Consider the following 17,589-nt stretch of genomic DNA (forward strand, 5'->3'; position numbering starts at 1 on the left):
CATTTTCTATAATTTTGCTTGCATTCTGGAATAACATACTTTCAAAATATGTATCTAACTGAAAAAAATGTAGTCACAATTTTATTTTAAATAAATAAAACAAATTGTAACTTGAAACTTCCAATTGTCTTGAAAGTATATTAGCCAAGTTGGCTAAACATTTGAGAGCTGCTTATTTTTTAAAAAAAGGATTACTATATTCTGCTTTGTGAAACTAGGTAGCAAGACACTTGCCATATCTAATCATCTCCTCAGTTTTCTTTTAATACAAGCTTTTTTTAAAAATGCAATCGTTTTGCTTTATAACATTATGTATTTATTCATTAAATGCCCTGTCTTGTGACTGGTCTGAAGTAATCAAACAGCTTCTAGGTGTAGATTTGCATCTTGTCTCCCTGATCTCTTTCAGCACTTTAACTATTACAGAGTGTACACCATATATTTCAAGTTACCCTTGGTTGCATTCAATATATCTAGCAGCAAACTTTTCCATTAGTCTATCAATCTTCTGAGCTTCACCAGGTAACCGAAATCCTTCCAGAAATATGCGTAAAGCAGAGACAAAGTCCTTTCCACAGAAATCGAGCAGATCTACGTAGCTATACATCACCTCCTTGTTAAATTTGTTACTATCCCCCAGAAAATCTCCCACTTGGCTCTAACACGAGAAAAGAAAAACATAAACAATGGAACAATGATTATTATTAATGTTTCATTTTAAAAACTTTATAAACTTAGCTACTGTGGATTATTTTTATTCCTACTGGTAGGACATAAATAGAATACAAGAGTACCATATTTGATTAGTATTACTATAGAAGTCACCATCTGAAGGGCACATCATCATATTTTTGGGGGAGGGGGAGATCCACATCCAAGTATTATTAATTATACTGCTACTCAACACAGCTAAACAGAATAAGGGAAAATAATTTAGGTAAATCTGCCAAAGTATGGGATATCACCTCTCCTTTTTATGTATATATTATTTCTAAGTGATAGGTCACACCATTTCAAACTTACTTGGCATCTGATCAAAAAACCTATAAAGTCAGAACAAGACAGGTCATCAACAAACTCTATGAGGTCTTAGGTATGTGTCTTCTTTATGTTATTTATTGAATTTGTATGCCTGCCCATCAGGTGTGGGTTCTACTTACCCTCTCCACCGGTTCGCATTGCGACGGAAGTGCACTTTTGCATGCATGCGCCACTTCCCGGAAAGGACCCTCTGTACATGCACAGTACTATAAAAAAGCTTCTTTGCATGCAGTGCCTACAGCACCGCCAAGATAACTAGTTCTGGGGTGTGGCAGGCCTGGGTCACTGCCAGTTCCAGTGATCCAGGCCACCAAGTTACTACCGATTCTATAGAATTGGTCCGAACTGGGAAGAACCCACTTCTGCTGCCCATCTTAGCAAATGACTTTGTGATGAACACTTTTAAAACAAATTAAAACCAATTATAAGAAAAGATACAAAAATGAAAATACATAGGACCCAAGGAAGATACCCTTATTGTTAAAACAACCAGGAGATGGGACTTCCCACCCTTGGGACTACAGGTCCTGAAACAGAGTCAGCCCTACATCAAGGCCAGGATCTGACGTGGAGAGAATGAGAGCAATTTTTATGTAAAATTGTGTGTATTCCTCACAATGACCTTGTAAGTGAGTAGTTCTCAACCTGGAGATCGGGACATCTTTTGGGGGGTGGGTCAAATGACCGTTTCACAGGGGAGGCTTAAGACCATGGGAAAAGACAAATTTCCCATGGGTGTTAGGAACTAAAAGCCTCTATTCTAGCGTCTTGGAACGTATTTTTACAATCCGACCAATCAGGCATTTACAGTGGGGGCATCCCTCTAACCTTCCTGCCAATCACCTTAAAGCTCTGTTGGGAGAATTGGCGCTAGACTTATGGTTGGGGTTCACGATAACATGAGGAACTGTATTAAGGGGTCTTGGCATTAGAAAGGTTGAGAACCACTGCTGTAAGTGAATGCCAGAGTAACAACCTTCAAAGGGGATAGGGGTGAGCTTGTTGCCATATTGGACATCAATGTTCTTTGGCTCTGGTAAGAGGAAGCATCTATATAAAAATAGTAAATATTTAATCTAATATTTAGATTCCCTAATAATCATAAAAAACAAAATCCTGCAAGAATCAGGTGAAATTGTAAGGTGCAATTCAAAGAAACCCAGAGTTTTGTTAATGTAAGATTTAGCCTTACAGAACACAGGCGCTCTTCTTGATGAAAAAACTGTGCTATGTCTTCGGCAGTTTCTCCAAGCATTCCCTGCTCTTGCAAATATTGTAGTCCTCTCTTGGATTTCTTGTTAAATCTATTTGATGGAGGTAAGACAGAGACAGCAGAGGAAAAAGTGTAAACTATGACTCTTGTACTCTTAGTGCAAAACTGGCTTCATGAAACAAGCTTAACAGAAGTAGGGAAATTACATATGTGCAACGTATTTAACTTATTTTTTGTGCCTTTGTTGACATACCATGGAAATCCAGACTAACATAGCTGAATTTATGACTCAACTTGTTGAGTGAAGTTAGAAAATGAATTGTTTATTACATAACCCATCCTAAAGTGGCACAGAAACACTCTTTAACTCTAAAAATGTTCTACAAACAGCACAAATACTATGAAAGCATTTCTTCACACCACTTTCCTCAGCTGATCCCTTTTCAGAATGCACTGTGTAATTAAAAATACTGTAGAATATCAAGTCTCCATCAAACTAAGCTCAATTATTGGGGACTTTATCTATACATCCACAGAGTTTCTCAGTGGCAGAGAAACAGAGGAAGCTTGCTTTTCCAAATCTATCAGGAAAAGACTGATTGGAAACTACTCCAGCATTAATTTCAACTCACAGTTGAATCCCATGTTCAATTATCTCCTTTTGCTGCTTGATGACCTCAAATTGTTCTGGATCATCAACAAAAGCAGACTGGATTCCAACACTCCCAATTCCTGAGGATACAGTTGAATCTAAAGAACTTGCACTGCTTCTTCGCCCTCCAATTTCCAAACATCTTCCTTCACCTATTTCTTGATCTGAAGATTTATCTGGGCCTGCACACAAAAAAAGACATACTCAAAACCTACATACAACTGAGAGAAATGTATTTAAATGACTGCACAAATTTAAATCAGAACTATAAAAATCAAGATTTCCAATCTCTAAATTTCTCAACCGCTCACAAACCTAATAGAATAAGATGAGATGTACTGAATTTTCATATGTGGGAACTCTAGGAGAAAAATACTTTGTTGTCATTTTAAATACAGTACTGTATTCTTATGTTTATTTGTAAAATTTATGGACCACCCATCTTACCACAGGATAACTCTGTTAGAGTTCCCAGCTGAGAAATTCAAAAAGTTGCTACTTAATTGAAACTAGAATCCTGCTATCTCATAAAAGTACATTTTGGCTTCTCTACAACAGTGACCCCCCAGACATGTTGAATTTCAATTGTATAATGTTTTTCAATATTTCTCACAAATAGAAAAAAACCCAGAAAAACTATCATATCCTCCAAGCAGCACTATAAAAATTAGCATAGAAAATTCTAGTTTTGTGAAGCTCTATGATCAAGAAACTCAACTTAATTGATAAATGAAAAACAAGAAAAATATGTAAATATGTTTTTAGATTTCTTACCAAGGCTGGCCTGATGATTTGGATTTACATATAGGTCTTTGCTCCATTCAACCATGCACTTTAAAATAGAGACCAAACATTCAAGACCCTTCTTTCTTAGACTTAGTTCCTATATGCAAAAGAATAGGGAACAATCACCTATACTGAAAATGGTCATTAGCTTTACTTTAAAGGAAGAGTACTGCTGATTCACTAAAAATACCATCAATTGGTGCAAAATAAACCCAATCATAATTTAAGAATGCATAGATTATCTCTTCTATCACTATCAATTACTCAATCCCGGATCCGTCTCCAAGGTAAATATGCTCCTAAAAGAATAGAATAATTGGAATACACTAATGCAAAGAAGCAAAAATGCAAACACCATATACCATACAAACATACAAACAATACAAAAATTAAATGTCTATGCTTATTTATTTAGGAGGTAGTGTTACTGATTGTGGTGAATAGTTTTAGAATAAAACAACAAGATCCTACCTGCAGTGGTGTCATGCCTAACTCATGTCCACTACGTCCTTGTGCAATTTTAGATAAATCATTCACAAGACGTTCAAAGATATTAGCAGCATTCAAATCACAGTCATAGTTAACATATATGTCCACTACACATTGGGCATCTAAAACGGAAATATAGTTTATAAAATTCAGTTGACTGGCAATGATTTAGAGGGACAATATAATATCAAAAGGCATTTTCCATTGCAATCAAGAAAATATATTGGAAAAAAAGGAAAGATGATTGTTTGCATTATGATATCAGAACTGGAATGTTTTGTAACCTTATAAATGTCCTGGACCTGAGTTTTGCAAAGGGAGGAAATGTTGCATGCAAATCCAGATACTCCCTTTTGTTCCCTTGTTTATCCTTCATATCCAAAGCACCTTTAGTAAGACTGCTTCTAAATGGTAATTTAGATTTAGTGCTATGCAGCTATGTGTGAAGGCTGACTTTAATAAACCCCTAAACAGATGTAAAAAATAGATGTAAACATGCATCAGAAAATAGGATGCAAGAAACATAGCAAAGAGGGTTGGTCTGAAACTTTCAGCCTGCTTTAGAGGGGAAAAAATTAATTTGGTTTTTTAAAAAAAACTAAAGGTATTTTTAAAAAATGTGCTGCTGACTTTTTCATTTTGCAAGTAAAATTTGCCAATGGGATTTAGGGGGATCTAACCCCCCAGAGGCCACAAATATTGGTTTGGATAGTTATCTATAACCTACCTATCCTTATCAGGAGTTTAAATAGTGCAAATATATTCATTACAGCAAAATCCCACATATCAGCTACCTTTGTTTCTTCATGCAACTATTAATAGGAAAAGCTTAGACACAAACACCAGGACAAGATTACAAGAAATTCTGGGGGGGAGGGGGAATCTCCCCTATATGTCTACTTAAATGCATATATTCCTTTATATATTTTTTTAAAAAGCTGAAAAGGGTTATTAAGACATTAGCAAATTACCTGCAGAAATCCTAGTCAGAGTCTGAATAACCATCCACTTGTGCTCAAAAGAGCTGGTAGACGTTTCTAAAATGTTCAGGAAGATCTCTTTGAAAAACACCTGTTGAACACACATGTAAAAAGCAGCAATATATTTGTAGTATAAGCATAATTCCAAATCTGTATATACTTTCTTTATGAAACTCATTCAATATTTTTAAAAAATTGCTGAAATTATACACATACATTTTGAAACACATTATATCCATCTGAGACATAAAACATATACAATCCCAGTGATGTTTAGTACAAAGTTAAACAAAAGAGAATATAAATCCCTTAATATAAAGGAAAAAAGCAAAACATTCTTACCTCAATTTGCATTTTTAAGTGAATCTTAAAATTTGAAAGAAGGGTGAGGAAGATTGCAAGAGACAGCTCAAACACGTCAGGAACAGAAGACACTCCATTTTTAGACAATGCTACACAGAGGTATTGCTTGATTGCATTTATAAACATTTCGTGTGTCCTGAAGACTGGACCAGCATTTTGCAAAACTGAAAGCAGCAGCTGAAGTGATACTATTTTAGAGCGCAATTCATGAGATCTTAAACATAAAAAAAGAGAAAAGAACATTCTCTTTTTTGCTAAAATACTTGTGGAATGTTATTCTGAAATATGACTGATTCTGAAATCTCAAAAACTTTGATCACGTCCACACTTTTGTGAATATTTAAAAATGGATAAATTCTAATTCACTTCACCATAGATATCAAGAGAAATAACATTCAACTTTTCTTTTCTTTTTGTGATATGCTATTGAGAACAGCTCTGCAGCATTGAATGGTTGCAATGCATGAAGATTATTTTACTAAAGGCACTAAAACTTACAAGACTCCATTTTAGTTTTAACTAAACTACGTGCCTTTTCATGTACTCTGCTACTTCTATTATTGTCTTTTCTTCTTTGCACATACACACATCTTCTATTCTAGCAGCAATACTAATATAACTCAATAACTAATCCACATATTATTGTCTTTTCAGACACTTGAGAAAAAAAACATGTAAGTCTATAGTCCATAAGCAACTGTTTGGCCCACTGGATATTTGCAAGAACCTAAACTCGGTGCTTGGATAGTCTCGGATTGGCCCTTAAAGTTCACTTTAGAAAAGCAAGGTGTGCAAGTTTCATCTCCGTGGATGATTATACAGTATATACAATCTTAGTACTACATGTCATTGGGAAAACAGAAAGTAAATTAAATTATTAAGAGAATGTTTCTTCTTTTTATTAAAATACTTTAGGATTTCTACATAAGCAGTTATGAATTGGTAACATCAAATTGTAAGTGATTAATTTTGTTCTCGGATATCTGAATTAGCAGATGGAGAGGATACAAATCAGAAATTTTCTTTTAATTTTTACTTGGGATCTGGAGGCCCATCACCAAGTGGTTTCATTGAAAGTTTGCACAATGACCGGAATACAAGAAAGGCATCTTTCTGAAGGATATGGGAGAACTTGGCAGCTGTCTGAGGTCCAGGAACATCAGTTTCCTAAACATCAAAGCCACAGAAGAATTAGTTAGGATGGCTAAAAGTTGACAGATATTTGATTCTTTAGTGATGATCATATTCTTAACATTAAAAGGCAGAACAACCTCAAGCAAGAATGAACTTGTAACTCTACAGTAAGTGTTTGTGTGTCCTCAGATTCCTGAAGTTTGAATAATAGCCCATTTCCCATTTTTTCCAACAAAATACCAGTTAAAAACACAGGCACTCAATTTAATGAAGCATTTGAGCCTACGATCTATTTCAATCAGATCCTAAATAAAGATATATAAGATACTACTACTGTTGAATCTAACATTCATTTATTATTAAGTAATTAATTAATGTATAAGCTCAACGAAGATGTTCATAATTTTTCCATCAGCTCTCAAACCTTTTCTTAATGCCAACTATAGTAGATAAATATTATTTCAACTCCCGATGAACTTTTAAATTGTATTTAAATTGTTTTGTTATGTGAATTGTTTTAAGACTAGGAACCAAGCACTTGAATTGAAATATTTTTATATCTAACCATGGGTTAAAAATGCATTATAAAAAAAGCAGCACATTCATATACGCTTACCTATGACTCTGCAATATGTATTGCATTTATCATTACAGTAACTAAATCTTCACAGTATAAGAATATAGGAAATCTTATGCAATGTTATCTTAGTAAAACAAAGAACAACTATTTTGGGGGGATGTATTAATAAATCATAGCTACAGCTAATTAATAGGTGGACCAAAACCAGGCAAAACCTGTGAGTTCTATCCAGCCTTATGCATGAAACCCAGTGGATGACTTTGAGCCAGTCACTTACTCACAGCCCTACCCAGAATTATTGTGGGAAAACAGGAGGAGGAAAGAGTATTAGGCATATGTGCCACCCTGAGTTGTTTATAAAAGTAATTAAGATTGAATTAAAATAAAATAAAATCATAGTAGTAAAAACCAACCCAAGCAGATAAATTGGTAATAAAATCTATAGGTTTGGACCTTTTGTTTGTTTTGTCCATGAATTTCCCTTTCAAATATTTTAGAGCTTCTTCCAACCCTAGCCCCAGATACCTACAAACAATCCCCCTTCTCCCAAAAGCTAGGAGTTTTATATTCAAATCATTTATATAATGAAGACCCCTACCAGATTATCTGTGGAGGAGACAGACTGTCTATCATCTGAAATTCCATTTGCTTGCTGATTTTCATGACTGCCACCTGGAGAGCCAAGAACTGCAGTTTCCAGCTCAGACAAAATCCTACTTGATTCAGGCAGACATTGCTTCCGAAGTTCTTCGTCTAAAGAGGCTGAAGAATTATGTTTGTCACAGTTACATACCAAGCATTTTGTAAAGAATTTAATTCAAAGAGTCACTAGAAAGCATTAAGAGAATAGAAATTTGCTGAAGGACTGAGTCAGTTTTTCTCTAATAATATGGGAATTGTTAGAGGCTGATACAGAAACTTTAATGTGAAAAGGCAATTAGTTTTAACTTATTCTCACCAAGAAGTGTTATCCCAAAGAAGAAAATTAAGAATGAGGATGTTCTTTTTAAAAAGGCAAGAAGACAGAGACCTAGCCAAATAACGTTTACCTCTAACCGCTGAAGTGACCACATCCTCCAAGATTTCTTTAACAATTTCTTTGCCTCCATCAGTTTCTTTTTCTGATAAAATATATATTAAGAAGTTATTGGGGAAAAAGTTGCATCTGATCTCTTTTTTAAAAAAAAGCACTTTTCCATGTATTGTTTTGTAAATCCATAAAGCCTAGTTAGGAAAAACTGACCATTCATGTCCAATTTGCACAGAAGACTAATAAACTTCCTCAATGTGGCAGCCCCAACTACCAGCTTGGACAGCTGTTGCAATACTCATGAAATAAGGCTCTCCACAGAAAGTAATTACAATTATCAGAAGCTTCCTGGAGATTTCTCAATGTGCGTGTTTATCAAGGCACCTGTATACATTCTTCAAAAGCAAAATAGATGCTACATAGCTGTGCCATAGGTGGCAGGCAGAGTCCTCTCTGCGAGCATTCCAACTCCACCATGCATGTGCATGCACCAGCTGTGGTCTTCGGGTATCTGCTGCACATGCGCAGGGGGCGGGACGCAGGTGGTGATGCAAGTATGCATGCATGCATGGGGGATATGCATGAGGAGGCGCTTGCACTGCATTTTATGATGTGGCATATTTTGGGCCTGGAAGGCCTCTTGCATCAACCTGGAAGCCAAAATGGGGTGCTGTGTGAGGCCCTCCCCCATGCCCCATTTTGGGCCTGAAAAGCTGCATGCAACAACCTGGAAGCCAAAAATGTGGGGTGTGTGGGATGAATGCATGGGGGGGGGGGGCATGTGCAGGGGGCGCTCGCATTGTATTCACACGGACACACACGCATTCACTCCCTCGCGCATGGACTTTGGGACTCAGTGCCAAAAAGATTAACCATCACTTCTATATAGTTTGAGAATATTACAATGTCACATAATTGTAACACATATGGTATCTTGAACTGCATCTTATGGATAGATCTTGCTCAGTGCTGAGATATTAAAAATCACTGAGAATCAATAGCTGTGTTAAGATAGAACCCATCTGAAAAATTATATTGATAATCATATCTTATATCCCTTATAAATAAAACAATGGTAGAAGAGAAATGACAAAATTATAAAGTTGCTACATACTCTATTTTAATATACTGCTAAGTTTATTGCCTGTAGACAACTATTTTTTAAAAACAATACTTTATGTATTAGAGTTTTTAAAATGGGCAAAAGAAGAAAAATGATGGAATGTTAAAATAAATTCATCAAAATGTACAAATATACTCTCTTAAGAAAGAGATATAAATCAAGATTGCCCTTCCAGATTAATCATTTTTCTTTACTTTGATTATGTTAAGAATTATGTAACTATGAGTTATGCAGCTATACCAGTGCAATGGCATTACATTCCACCACCACCCCTTCCCAAATCATGCTTTGGCTTGGATGCAACAGTTCTGATTTGTATTAAGCTACAATTCCCCATTATATCTAAATTAGGGTTCTTTGACTTAATGTTGAACGCTGGTAGCTTTATAAGATACATCAGACTAGAAAACCAATGCCATATAGATCTAAAATCACTTTTATTAAAACAGCTACAGTAACAGTATAAATTTAATAAATTAAATTAAATTAAATTAAACAGAATCTTGCAAATCTGAACCTGCTTCCCCTTCCACCTGGGTGGAGTTGGGCAATCTGGGTCATTTGCTCAAATTAATTCCTTGGATCATTCAAGCCATGCTGGCCTGATCATTGCCTTAGTAGCAGCTCTTTATTTTGTCCCTCAAAGCCATCATCAGACTAAGCAGTTTCATAATTTTATTGTTTAGATGTAGAGGAGAATTTTGTAAAATTTAAACCATGACCTTTATAATGAAGTTAGCATGTGACAGGCAAAGTGGGTGGAATGCTGTTCTGGCCCTGAACCGGTGTTTCATAAAGCTTTAAGCCACATATGCTAGAGTTTTATTTACCAAGTACTGCAGAAGTGGAATCATCTTCTGGTTTGTCGTCTCCATTTTCTTTTTTTTCAGGCTCTCCATTAGTCAAGTCTGCTTTCACTGGAGTTGAAGGTTTGCTTTCTTGTTGACTATATTTCAGTCGGCCAAATTTAGGAGACCCTGACACGCTATGAATCATAGGAGACTGGGATTTTTGTTGATTTGATTTTTCTAGTTCTCTTGTCTCTTGTATCTTAAAAAGATGAAAGTGTTTACACAATATACATCAAACATGTTACCCAAAATATTTAACAAAAAGAAATGTTAACTACCTAAATACTCTAAAGTTGTTCCAAATGTTTCTGTCTTGCACATATTTAAATGCCTTGTTTAATGTTCCAGGACCACAGTATGAAGTGGTGTGTGCGTGTTTGTGTGTGTGTGTGAGAGAGAGAGAGGGGGAGGGAGAAAGGGAGAAGGAGAAGGGGGAGAGGAAGAAAGAGACTCAGCGCTGGGGTTTGGTTTCATTTATTATTTTCATTATTTTTTTAGCCCAGGCTATCATGGAGTTGTCTATGTAATTAAGCAGTTAAATTTAAATAATATTTCATATGTAATATTTTCCTGTATAATGTTATCTAAACATTTTTAAAAATGAAAACTTATGCAACCTAAGAGAAATATGCAAACTAATAGAAATAGGAGATGAAAGGAAAAGAAAAAAGAGATCCAAGAGAAAGCATTTTCTCAATTTAAGGAAAACACAGATTGATTTTTATTATGCCCTTTTGATCTGATCATAACCTCATCCCCACTTGTCTTTACAAAGGTGGAGGAGATTCTAACACAGCGGGAAGCTAATTCCCCTGAACTATGGACTGCACTACTATTAATCTTCTTGTCCTTCCCATCTCCTCCCACAAATGACTGTAAGACTGCAATTTTGTTGCTTGTATCCTTACCATATATATTGACTGGTTCCTAATATGATTTGTTTGCTTATTTGTACCTGGAGTATCATTAAATTTGTGCCTTATGATTCTTGACAAACTTATATTTTAAGTACACTGAGAGCATCTGCACCAAGACAAATTCCTTGTGTGTCCAATCACACTTGGCCAATAAAATTCTAATTCTATTTCTATTTTTATTATTTCTATTTCTATTCCAGAAGCATGTAAGTTAAAATAGGGACTGTCTTAAGTTTTACAAGCTTTTGATATAGTGAAGGCTGAAATGATCAAGACAACATTGAATATGGTTGTATCATAGATATAGAGCTAATCATTTATTTTCTTAGAATTGTATGCCGCCCCTTTCCGCAGACTCGTATTCCTATTGCTATTCCATCTCATCCTATTCCTATTCCCATTCCACTCCATCCTATTCCCATTCCCACTCCATCCTATTGCTATTCCATCCCATCCTGCTCCACTGTCTTCCCCCCCTCCAACCCTCCCACCGTTTGCCCTTCCTGCCTCCCTCTCCAGGGGCAGAGACAGCCATCCTCCTTCAGGGGCAGGCAGCCTCCCTGGCCACTGCCCTGGAGCTGCTGAGCAGGAGAAGGATGGGCTGGCCGGCAGTGGCGGGGCGGATGGGTGGGTGAAGGCGGCAGGGCAGCTGTTGCGGCACCTGCTCCCTAGCTCGCTTGTGTCTTACTAATCCCACTTCTCCATGAGCCACCAAGCTCTCCTTGCAAGTGAAGGGCTGCGCCTTTTGCCGGCCAAAGAAAGACCTCAAAGATTTGCCACCATCGCTCTGCCAGTGTGGGGATGGAGAAGCTGAAGGGTCCAAATGGGAGAAGTTTTGCCTGCTGTGCAATCAAGCATCCTTTTAAGAGCTGCGCTTAGTGCCAGGGTGGTGCTCTCCATTGAGGGCGCTTGCTCATCCTCCTTCCCCACCTTGGACCCTGCACCCAGCCCATGACCGGGGGATCTACTGCTTCTGGGCTAGTCTGGCTGGCATGGGATAGCACCATGCTGGGGGGTGGCATCTACTCAGATCTCCCGCCCCTCTCTGCTTCTGCTCTGCTTTGCCTAGAAACATGGAAACATAGAAGTCTGACGGCAGAAAAAGACCTCATGGTCCATCTAGTCTGCCCTTATACTATTTTCTGTATTTTATCTTAGGATGGATATATGTTTATCCCAGGCATGTTTAAATTCAGTTACTGTGGATTTATCTACCACGTCTGCTGGAAGTTTGTTCCAAGGATCTACTACTCTTTCAGTAAAATAATATTTTCTCACGTTGCTTTTGATCTTTCCCCCAACTAAGTTTAGATTGTGTCCCCTTGTTCTTGTGTTCACTTTCCTATTAAAAACACTTCCCTCCTGAACCTTGTTTAACCCTTTAACATATTTAAATGTTTCGATCATGTCCCCCCTTTTCCTTCTGTCCTGCAGACTATACAGATTGAGTTCATTACGTCTTTCCTGATACGTTTTATGCTTAAGACCTTCCACCATTCTTGTAGCCCGTCTTTGGACCCGTTCAATTTTGTCAATATCGTTTTGTAGGTGAGGTCTCCAGAACTGGGATGAATGGAAAGCATGCAGGTACCTGGCACTAAGCGCAACTCTTGGAAGTGATCCATAATTACGCAGCAGATGCAGCCTCTCCCGTTGGGACACTTCAGTTTCACCCACCCAGCGGAGCGATGGTGGACTGAAGTCCCTGGCAAATCCTCCATTTCTTTCCTTGGCTGGCAAAAGGTGCAGCCTGTTTTTGGCCTCTCTTTTCCCCCCAAAAGCATTCTGCCACCATCAATGTCTCCCAGGGCCTCCACCTGTCTCTTTTTTGGCCTTCCCCTCCCCCCAGAAGCACTCTACCACCATCAATGTCTCCCAGGGCCTCCACCTGTCTCTTTTTTGGCCTTCCCCTCCCCCCAGAAGCACTCTACCACCATCAATGTCTCCCAGGGCCTCCACCTGTCTCTTTTTTGGCCTTCCCCTCCCCCCAGAAGCACTCTGCCGGCCAAAAACATTGGCCTTACCTTCCAGTTCTAGCCTCGCAAAGGTAAATCCTGCATTCTGCCAAAGAGTGGGGACCGGCAGGTGGGCAGGGTGATGTGAACGGGGCACCCTCATGATCCCATCTGGCCAGATTAATGTCTTTGGTGGGCTGTATCTGTCCTGCAGGCCATAACTTGAGAATGCCTGTCCTAAATCCTAAAACTTTCAATTCCTAAGTTCCATTTTTGCCGTCCTTGAAATCCTTTCTAATTAGGATTATTATTGATAGTACAATATCCTACCATTATGAGGAAAACAGATGACAACTGTGTTGCAAGTTCTAAAATAAACAGATTGCAAATAAAACGCCCCCCCAAAACTCTCTCAATTGAGTAATAATGCACAACATTAATATGAAAAAAGAAAAACAATATATCAGTACTCAAAGATGTGTATGAGAGAGAGAGAGAGAGAAAAACATTTGTTACATACAGCCTGGTTTTCCATCCGTGTGAAAATGACATTCAGCATTTGAGTGAGAGTAGCCTTGGCAGTTGTTTGATTAATGAGATTTTTACTGGCCAGGTAGATGTTATAACAAGTTCTAACAGTCTGAAGGATGGTTCCTTCATGAATTTCTATATACGGAGATGTGACAGCAGTGAGAAGAGCCTAGAGAAAAGAAGGCACATACATTATAATAATGAAAATAGGCAAAAAATATTTTTTAAATATGTATTACTCAGCACTTTTAAACAGTTTTTGAAATAAGGGCTAAAAAAGAGACAATACCCGTGTTTTCCCGAAAATAAGACTTATTTTTGGAAGGGGTCTTATTTTTTTCCATGTACATGAGGCCCACTTCTTCTGCTTGCTTCTAGTGCCACTGCTGTGAGGCAGGGAGTGGAGCTGCCCCCTACGCCCCAAACTGGCTTACCTTAGGGCTCCCGCAGCCAGACTACCCATGCGCTGATACCTGCCTCACCTTGCAGCAGTGGTTCAAACAGCCCCATCTAGTGTGGCCATTGGCCCACTTCTTTTGCTTGTTCATGGCCACAATGTAGGAAGTCGAGTGATGGGCAGGTGACTGCCCCACCTGTCCCACACTGGTTTATCTCAAGATCATCCATGCCCTGACACCTGTCTCACCTCAGTCTCCTGCAAGCAAGAAGTGGGCCGGCGGACACGTGAGCTCTTGCTGCACATGACTGCCAGTGCTGCTGTCATGACCCAGGTTTCTGGGCATGGATGGCCTGGCTGCAGAAGCCCTGAGTTGAGCCAGTGCGGGGTGTGTGGAGCAGCTCCATCACCACCTCGCCTCATGGCCACAGCACCACAATCAGGAATGGGTGGGACAGATTCTTAAGTAGGGTTTATTTTGGGGATAGGGCTTATTTATTTATTTATTTATTATTTAGATTTGTATGCCGCCCCTCTCCGCGAACTCGGGGCGGCTCACAAATATATTAATTATATTAAGCGCATGCGTAAAAAACATGCTAGAGCTTATTTTGGGGGGAAAAGGGTATCCTGAATCCTTCTTTTTCAGAAGGCGGGAAGTAGACCCCAAAGGTAGAAGCAAGTTCTTGCTTTGGAAAATGCCACCTCATCTATAGCAACTATTTTATGCCAGATTTTCTTCAAATAAATCATACTGCTCTTTTACCTTATGTCTAAAAGACTTATAAATATAAGAAGACAATCCTTGCATGTTTATAGCTTGCATTTTCTTTTTCTTAGACTCATATAGTACTGCTTTCATATTAATAGTGGATAAGTAAATGTCCAAGAACTGTATATCTAGGAACTTGTACTCTCGTATGTTTCTAACATGCTACTATTATAATCTTATCTACTTAACGAGAATTTAATGTTACATTCTTACAGATCTTTGGCTTTATCCTCAAATCATCTACTACTAGGGGGTTGGGACCCCTTTGGGGGTCGAATGACTGTTTCACAGGAGTCACCTAAGACCATGGTAAAAGACAAATTTCCCATGGTGTTAGGAACTAAAATTTCTATTCTGGCGCCTTGGAACATATCTGACCAATCAGGCGTGTACAACGGGGGTGTCCCTCTGATCTTCTTGCCAATCAGCTTAAAGCTCTGTTGGCAGAATTGGCGCTTGTGGGGGCCACCACAACATGAGGAAATGTATTAAGCGGTCACGGCATTAGAAAGGTTGAGAACCATTGCAGTGAGATTTGATTATGAAGAGGCATTTTGAGTGAACTGCCATTCTGATGAATAAAGCAGGTAAATTAGAGTTCATATGAATTAGCACCCATAAACTTTGGCCTGTTCAACAATTTCATTGGGAACTTAACTTTCCAGCTCATGGTATATAGGACTATATTTTAAGTTTGAGATTTTCTCCCTATTCCCAATTCCTTCCTTCTCAATACTTCCCATTACCAATTTGTTTTTGTTTACATACAGAAAAATAACATTTTTGATATGTGTAACTCAAATTCAATTTTAAGCCCTTAAAAGAGAACATTGCTGAAACATACATACACATATTTTAAAACATTGAGAAAGATGCTGAAATATATGGAATATTTTCAAGAACTATTCATCTATTATATTGATAAAATCAAGGCAAATGAGATCGTTCACAGCAATAGTTTTTAATTTGAAAAGATTAAAGTTTTAAAACAGTGGTGGCACTGATGCAACCATTAGTCACTTAAAAATAGGCAGCAGTAAATGAGATGCCAAATGAGAAACACAGGGAATTGAATAAGATGAAAGTGAATGCACAGAGTGCAACATCAATTAGAAAAATAACTGAGGAGGCAGAAAGTATTAAAATTGCTTTATTACATTCCCTAAGGAACTTACTTCTTAAATAAGGTATAGTCATAAATACAAAGAGATACATCAGTGTTGTTGAATATAAAACAAAAATTATTTATAAATAAATATAAGGGTTTTCTTGAAATAACAGAAGACTGAGACTAACAAAATATTCAGTTTTCTAAAAGGTACAATAAGACATTACCTTTATTATTTGTAATTGTACTCCTTCATCAGTCTGAGGACCCTGAAAGCAGTTGCATACTGTTTCAACTATGCGGTCAATCAGGCGCTTTCCAGGAGCTCTGTCTGGAGCATTGCCAGTGATATGTCCATAAGCAATGAGTTTCTAGGCAAGAAATAGATATATGCCCACAATATTAGGCTCATTTTCAGGCACTCAATGCTTTAGATCTCTTAATGTATTCAAAATACCAGAACATCTTCATGAATAAATCAGGGAAAGGAAGGGAACTTTACAATTATTAAAGTTCTGCTAGAGGGAAATAGGGGATTTGGGGTGGGGGGTGGGGGGGAACAATCTGCTTCTATTCCCCCCCCCCAAAAAACCCCTACATCACACATAAATGGCATTAAAAATAATATTTTAAGCATGATGTGTGGGGAAATAAAGCACTTAAAAAACTAAACCCACAGATATCAAACAGGAATGTTTAAAACATTGCTCAAAGGAAAAGATAATCAAGTTTTAATTCCTCCTACAGCACAATAACCTACATATTAACACACACACACACACACACACACACAATAGTACAACATAAACTCAGCAGTAAAACTGATTTATCTCAAGGGAATGACAGATTGAATAAATAAAAAATACCTGTAAACAATCCAAAGAGGTGCTGACAATCCGTGGAGATTTTGATTGACAGGCCAACTCAAATGGGAGAAAATATTTATCAGCCTCAATGAAGTTTGCTTTTGGTATGGTTTCGCTGCCTTGGCTAATTAGAACAATTCAATGAAAATTATGTTGATGTGATAAATTGATCCATTATTTTGACATCAGAGTTAGGACTATATGTTAAATATATCTAACTGGCTCAATACTTTCATCAATTATTATTTACCGCAATTGTTTTTACTGGGAATAAGAAGGCTTACCCTTTTTCATATCTGCTTGGAATTAAGTATGTCAGCAGGCAACTGAAATACTGAAGCCTAGGGCTATAATCTTCAACATCCATGCTTATTAAAACCCAGCACAAAGGCGAGAAGGACTCCCTGTGTCTTCTTATAACATCAAGTTCCCTTTTGCAAGATGACAATTTAACTCCACCCCAAATACAAACAATTGGAGTTATTCTCTGATGAAAATTTGTGTACAGTCATTCTTGGAAGACAGTAATTTGTAGCTGCACAGAATAAACACTTGTCTCAAGAAGACAAACAAGATTTCAATGTGTGCTTTCATTTATCAAGTATGTTATGGTAATGAAATATACTTTTGCTGTGCAAACCAATTGACAGTGTTTCTTCACTGTTGTATTTAACTTAGAAGTTCAAGTACTTTAACTGATAGTTACAAAATCATTAGGTTTTGGGTGAGAAAATGTCAAACAGATATTACTACTGCTAAAATAGTCTTTTAAACTAATATTAAACATCACTTCTGTACCTA

General features: G+C 37.5%; 1 protein-coding gene across 1 annotated transcript in view; it reads right to left on the bottom strand.

Moving 5' to 3' along the window:
- The window catches only part of ARFGEF2 (ARF guanine nucleotide exchange factor 2), a 59,159-nt gene that overhangs the window by 23,022 nt on the left and 18,548 nt on the right, over positions 1 to 17,589 (bottom strand). Inside the window, exons 3-16 of the mRNA XM_070744656.1 lie at positions 16,789 to 16,912; positions 16,150 to 16,293; positions 13,635 to 13,814; positions 10,222 to 10,441; positions 8,288 to 8,359; positions 7,837 to 8,000; positions 6,561 to 6,691; positions 5,504 to 5,738; positions 5,153 to 5,252; positions 4,164 to 4,303; positions 3,681 to 3,789; positions 2,887 to 3,088; positions 2,234 to 2,345; positions 453 to 658 (exon numbers count right to left, since the gene is read on the bottom strand). Coding sequence (XP_070600757.1) covers positions 453 to 658; positions 2,234 to 2,345; positions 2,887 to 3,088; positions 3,681 to 3,789; positions 4,164 to 4,303; positions 5,153 to 5,252; positions 5,504 to 5,738; positions 6,561 to 6,691; positions 7,837 to 8,000; positions 8,288 to 8,359; positions 10,222 to 10,441; positions 13,635 to 13,814; positions 16,150 to 16,293; positions 16,789 to 16,912 — 2,139 coding nt within the window. The remainder of the gene's footprint in view (positions 1 to 452; positions 659 to 2,233; positions 2,346 to 2,886; positions 3,089 to 3,680; positions 3,790 to 4,163; positions 4,304 to 5,152; positions 5,253 to 5,503; positions 5,739 to 6,560; positions 6,692 to 7,836; positions 8,001 to 8,287; positions 8,360 to 10,221; positions 10,442 to 13,634; positions 13,815 to 16,149; positions 16,294 to 16,788; positions 16,913 to 17,589) is intronic.

Source organism: Erythrolamprus reginae, chromosome 3 (assembly GCF_031021105.1).
Source record: "Erythrolamprus reginae isolate rEryReg1 chromosome 3, rEryReg1.hap1, whole genome shotgun sequence".
Classification (NCBI taxonomy): Eukaryota; Metazoa; Chordata; class Lepidosauria; order Squamata; family Dipsadidae; genus Erythrolamprus; species Erythrolamprus reginae.